This window comes from Mus caroli, chromosome 17 (genome assembly GCF_900094665.2).
Source record: "Mus caroli chromosome 17, CAROLI_EIJ_v1.1, whole genome shotgun sequence".
Taxonomy (NCBI): Eukaryota; Metazoa; Chordata; class Mammalia; order Rodentia; family Muridae; genus Mus; species Mus caroli.
In genome coordinates this window covers 81,288,019-81,293,739 of record NC_034586.1, presented here as the reverse complement: position 1 = coordinate 81,293,739, position 5,721 = coordinate 81,288,019, and the positions used below count along the sequence as shown (strand labels likewise).

The window sequence follows — 5,721 nt, the reverse complement described above, 5'->3', positions numbered from 1 at the left end:
TCCTGAAAGGCACCCCCTTAAACGGTCCTCCGCCTTCCCTTCTACTCCCTTCCTTCACCACTTCGGTCCTCCTCTTTTCATCGAGGGCCCCCACCCAGCCCCCTCCTTCGGGGTCCTCCTCCTCCTCCTCTGCTCTTTGGGCGTCCGCCCCGTCAATCACCGCCGTCTCGGGGCCCCAGCCCGGCTCCTCTCCGCCTCCCGGGCTCTGGGAGTGCCTGGGGCTCCCGTCTCGGCCAACCTCCGCTCTGTGCAGAGCCGGGGCGATCTGTCAGCGGAGCTGGCCGAGGGGGTGGGGGGGAGCCGCCCGGGCCGCCGGGGCTCGGGTTACCGGTGACTGACAGCGTCTCCATGGCGAATAATTTGACTCGACTATTGTCTGGCGCGGGCAGGCCCCGGGTCAGATAACCCGACCAATCAGGGCGCGGGCCGCCGCGCCTCATGCCCGCTTAGAATAATATTATTAAAAAAGCTGCGAGCGAGCTAGACGGGAGGGAGAGCGAACGAGCGAGGAGCGGGCGAGCGAGCGGCGGGCGGGCGCGGAGCATGCGGAGCGGCGCCCCGGGCGGCCTCCGGGCTTGGGCGCGGGCGAGGCGCGCGGGCGGCGGGGGCGCGGAGCTGCGCGGGGCCGGCGGCGGGAGCGAGGACGGATCGCTGTGACTCAGGAGCCGCTCGGGAGCCGGCGCCTGGCCAGGGGGCCCCGCCCGCCTGTCGGCCGGCCCGGGCCGGCGGGGAGGCGCCCATGCGGGGCCGCGAGGCGCGGTGAGGGCGCGCGCGGGCGGGCGGGCGGGCGCGCAGCCGCCACCATGTCCATGCTGCCCACCTTCGGCTTCACGCAGGAGCAAGTGGCGTGCGTGTGCGAGGTGCTGCAGCAGGGCGGCAACATCGAGCGGCTGGGTCGCTTCCTGTGGTCGCTGCCCGCCTGCGAGCACCTCCACAAGAATGAAAGCGTGCTCAAGGCCAAGGCCGTGGTGGCCTTCCACCGGGGCAACTTCCGCGAGCTCTACAAAATCCTGGAGAGCCACCAGTTCTCGCCGCACAACCACGCCAAGCTGCAGCAGCTGTGGCTCAAGGCGCACTACATCGAGGCGGAGAAGCTGCGCGGCCGGCCGCTGGGCGCCGTGGGCAAGTACCGCGTGCGGCGCAAGTTCCCGCTGCCGCGCTCCATCTGGGACGGCGAGGAGACCAGCTACTGCTTCAAGGAGAAGAGCCGCAGCGTGCTGCGCGAGTGGTACGCTCACAACCCCTATCCGTCGCCACGGGAGAAGCGCGAGCTGGCCGAGGCCACCGGCCTCACCACCACGCAGGTCAGCAACTGGTTCAAGAACCGGCGGCAGCGCGACAGGGCGGCCGAGGCCAAGGAAAGGTACGAGTAAGTGAGCATCGGCGCCGGCTTCCCTGGTCCTGGGAGAAACGGGTGCGGGAGGATGGGGAGCTCCTAGACAGGACTAAATCGCACCCGGACCCCGGGTACCAAGCTCGGCCGCAGCTCAGGCTGGCTCAAAACAGCGCTTAGGTCTTTTCTGGAGGCTGAGCGACCCGGAATTTGTCTAAAGCGGGCAAAGTGGTGCGTAAGTTCAGTAACTAATTCCTCAGTCGCTTGTGGACTAGACTGGAAAAACGGCGAGTTTCAGAGAGGGCAGGGCTGTGGGCCTGAATTCCCTGCGAGGTGGGTAAGTGTAGGCTCAGGGCCTGATCTTCGAACAACCAAGGGCGTCGGGGATCAGGGGGTTTAGGACGTCACCTCCAGGTCAAAGAGATTTTTAGGGGTCAGGGCAGGGGTTGGAATCTCCCTAGTATATCTGGGTAATGACTGCAATATCTATGCAAGGTAGAACTAACTATTCCTTGTCTGGGCATAAGAGCTGGGCACAAGAGAGTTGGGAGTTATCCCGCATAGAAAGGACTCAAAGATGTAAGGCCTCCGGGGGAAGTGCCTGCTGTGGGAGAGAAGGCAATCCAGCCTGCCTTTCCTGAACTTGCCAGACCCTTGACCTCTCTCTCCTTCGGTTCTGCTCTCTTTGATGGGCAAGTCGGGTGTGCGAGGTAAACTGGGATCTGCCGAAAGACTGGGAGTTTTCTTTTCTATCGGAATCTAAGACTTTCCAAACTAACCTAAGCTACAGACACCCTTGTAACTGTCTGCAACCCGCTTTGGGCTTAAATCTGGACAAGGAAACTAGGGGATCGAGATCAGAAAGAAATGGATTATGGGAACAGATTTCTCCTTGGGGAACAGCAAAACAAGACACCTGGGTTAGGTGATGTGGATGTGTGGAACACCGTTTGAAGGATCCAGGGTCAGGGTATCAAACAGTAGGGGCAGAAGAGCAAGCTGCAGACTGGACCTGGGTATTTGAAATCTCCAAGTTGGACTTTGAATGGCGATGATGTCTTGCTCATCCCCCCCCCCCAAGAAATCTAAAAGAATGGCCGTTAGGAATTCACTAATAGGTTTTACCCAGGATTTCAAATCTGGTCAGGGACTGTCCGCAAAAGCAGGCAGGAGGTGGATTCATCTACGCTGGGTTCTCCTCTCGTCAGGCTCCATAAGGGCTGGGGTTCCTGACTAGGCCCCAGGTGAGAGCTACAGATTGCACCTCCTTGTTTCTGCTTACGATCTGAGCCAGCTCTCACCACCCTGCCCTTCCTTCTACCCTCTTCTCCCTGGGGGTTGGGGAGGGGGGCTGCTCTTCCTACAGAGCGCCCAGTCACCTAGCTAAACTTTTCAGTAGAAGGCTAGGAAAAAGGAGTCCTCCATTCCCAAAGTCCCATCTTTCTGCCCAGTCAAATGAGCTCACGGAGCCTGCTCAGCTTGGAATTAGGGATCATAGTCTCAGTAGTGAGGGGTTTTCCTCGCTCGAAGAAAGGCAAAGGGAAACTAGGCCTGTGCTTACCCAAGTCGAAGTGGGCCCCTCAGCCTGGGCTCGCTGTATCTGAAGCTTCTATCCCCCACTTCTACCCAGCAAAGCTCGTTTGTACGGCATTTTCCTTCACTTCTCCCAACTCCAGGCTCCCCACTTTGGTGCCGAGGCTCTCTTAAGGAATGGGGTGAGAGACAGGACAGGAAATACTGGGAGCAGGAAAGGTAGACATGACATTAAGGACATGGGCTGATACAGGGAGAGGGACAAGCGAAAACTAGTGTTGAGGGTTTGAGAACGCAATTAAGAACCAGAAGTCAGGTGTGGGAATGGTAGAAACTGGCAAACACCCTTTAGCAACCGCAGCGGCCCCAGGTGCTGGCATCCTGAGGGGCAGCGCAGAGTGGCCCTGGTTTCCCGCTGACCCCGCTCCTTTCCTCCTGCGCTTGCAGGGAGAACAGCGAGAACTCCAATTCCAGCAGCCACAACCCGCTGGCTTCCTCGCTCAATGGCAGTGGCAAGTCGGTGCTAGGCAGTTCCGAGGACGAGAAGACGCCGTCGGGGACTCCAGACCACTCGTCGTCCAGTCCCGCTCTGTTGCTCAGCCCGCCGCCGCCCCCTGGGCTGCCTTCCCTGCACAGCCTGGGCCACCCTCCGGGCCCGAGCGCAGTACCCGTACCAGTGCCCGGTGGAGGCGGCGCGGACCCACTGCAGCATCACCACAGCCTGCAGGACTCCATACTCAACCCCATGTCTGCCAACCTTGTGGACCTGGGCTCCTAGAGCTCTGTTCGCCTCCGGGCGCTTGCTTTCCGTGCTTGGTGAGGCGGTGTGGGAGGGCGATAGATTCTGGAGTCTGTGCCGCGTACTGGAAGACTGCCCTGCCACGCTGGAGCGGCAGAACCGGCGGCGGGACAAAGTGGACAATGGTCTGCTCGGTATCCTTTGGGGATTCATTTTCAACAAGTTGCTTTTGAGATCCTTTGGAGGCCAGGGACCGAGTCTTGAACTAGGCAAGGGAATAAATTATAAGCCACCACCACCCCGATTTTTAAAAATCTCTTCTCCTTTCTCCTTTTTCTTTCCTCTACTTTCCTTTCGAGTTTCTTATTTCATTTTTTCTCACTCCCCTCTTTACGTTTTCTCTTTCTCTCCTTTATAAATCTCTCTCTCTCTCTCTCTCTCTCTCTCTCTCTCTCTCTCTCTCTCTCTCTCTCTCTCATTTCTCACATTGTATCCCCAGTCTTTCTTCCTTCTGGTGTCATCTATTTGAGTCCCTTTCTCAACTTTCTAAGAGTCCGACGTGATGTGAACGGAAGTAGACATTCTGAGTCTTTGGTCCTCAAAGACATCTCCCTCCTCTCAGTGTGAGCCTAAGGTGCCAGCTTCTTACTAATAAATGAGCAAGAAAGGCTGCACCCCAGAAGCACCTGAATTCATATCTCTCTCTCTCTCTCTCTCTCTCTCTCTCTCTCTCTCTCTCTCTCTCTCTCTCTCTCTCTCCTTCCTCCTCCCCACCTCGCTGGTTCTTCTCTTCCTCCTGGGACTGTGGCCTCCGTGCTCCCAGCCCAGAGTGCCTCCGCAGCCGCAGACTTGCCTGTTCCTTTTTACGCACTCATGTGAATGTTCGTCGGGAGATATTTCTGCTTTTATTTTATAATAAAATTAGAAATCATAAATATATGGATATATTGCCCCGAGGCCCGGTGGTCTCGCGTGTACCGGCGTCTGATTTCCCTTACAGGGACTGAATACTCCGGGTGGGCAGGTCTGGGTAGTGATACCCGGCAGAGTACTGGAAACCTGGAGCGACCTTCTCTCAGTTGTTTCTCCAGCAGGGTGAAGGCATGGGACTGAAAACTCTGAAACCTCCTCCCGTGAGACCTCAGTCCCTTTTCTCGGCAGAGCGCTCAGACTTCCGCTTCCCCATAGCCACCTCCCGGAGCGCCCCACCCCCAGCCCCGCGCCTGACTCGCCCCCCCCCGCCCCCCCCACACACCTCTGGGCTTGTGGAAGGCCGAGAACGCGTGCGTGCAGAGGTACTAAATGAGTTTGGACTTGTGGGGTCTGGAAGGGAAATTGGGACGTTTTGACTCCTCAGCATGGTCGAAGTCACTAGAACTGGAAATGATACTGTGGGCTGAGTCTCACGACCAGTAGCAGTGGCTGAGACCTAGGTTCCCAGAGGCTAACGGTGGCAGAAAGGTCTCTGAGTCCGGCAACCTACATCAGATACAGTGGAGGAAAAAGAGAGTGGACGGCCAGTGGCGCGCCAGTGTTGTCCTTGCTACCAAGTGGGTGCACTGACTCCCACCGGCAGCCCAGGGACTCCCTTCGACTGCCCCTCTAGCTGTAAATAAGTCTACAGTATTGTTTTCGGCCTGGGGTTTTGGCCCCCTTTTGCCCAATAAGTCCATGCAGGTCCAAACAAATCCAAAGCAAGCAAGACGCAGTGAGGAGAAAGTTAAGGCTTCTCAGTATTGATTCTCGCAGTCGCAGTAACTGACTGGGCAGGACTTCAAGGGTAGCAGCCCTGGGCAGATAGAGATGGAGGGGAGGAGGCAGTTTTGGGCTCCTAGGGGGACTTTTGCTTTCTGATAAAACCCGACACTTTCTGTTTTGTTCATAAACTCAGAAAGGCTCTTCTCTCGAAATTTTTATCCGGAATTTCTTTGCCCGCGACTCAGGCGGTTGGATGAACTAACCGTTCTGGTTCCAGAGGCTACACGCTTGTAACCTCTTGGAGTTCAAGGGGAATATATACAACCTTGGAAAGACTCCTGGAGGATTTCTCCACTTGAGCCTAAACCAAGCCCGCTCCCCCAACTTCTGATCTGAAGAGAAATCCCAATCCCAGGCG

The 5,721-nt window shown here is 57.5% G+C and overlaps 1 protein-coding gene across 1 annotated transcript; it reads left to right on the top strand.

The window, feature by feature from the left end:
• The first annotated feature begins 468 nt into the window (after window positions 1-468).
• Window positions 469-3,903, top strand: Six2 (SIX homeobox 2). Its single transcript, XM_021149680.2, has 2 exons — window positions 469-1,363; window positions 3,314-3,903. The coding sequence occupies exons 1-2, from the start codon at window positions 804-806 to the stop codon at window positions 3,642-3,644; spliced, it is 891 nt and encodes a 296-aa protein (XP_021005339.1). The 5' UTR covers window positions 469-803; the 3' UTR covers window positions 3,645-3,903.
• The last annotated feature ends 1,818 nt before the right edge of the window (window positions 3,904-5,721 follow it).

What these genes read in the sequence shown, in the direction of transcription:
- Six2 (XM_021149680.2), top strand. Translation starts at nt 804, where the DNA reads ATGTCCATGCTGCCCACCTTCGGCTTCACGCAGGAGCAAGTGGCGTGC. An exon ending in GCGGCCGAGGCCAAGGAAAG is followed by an intron (nt 1,364 to 3,313) that starts GTACGAGTAAGT and finishes CTGCGCTTGCAG; the next exon opens with GGAGAACAGCGAGAACTCCA.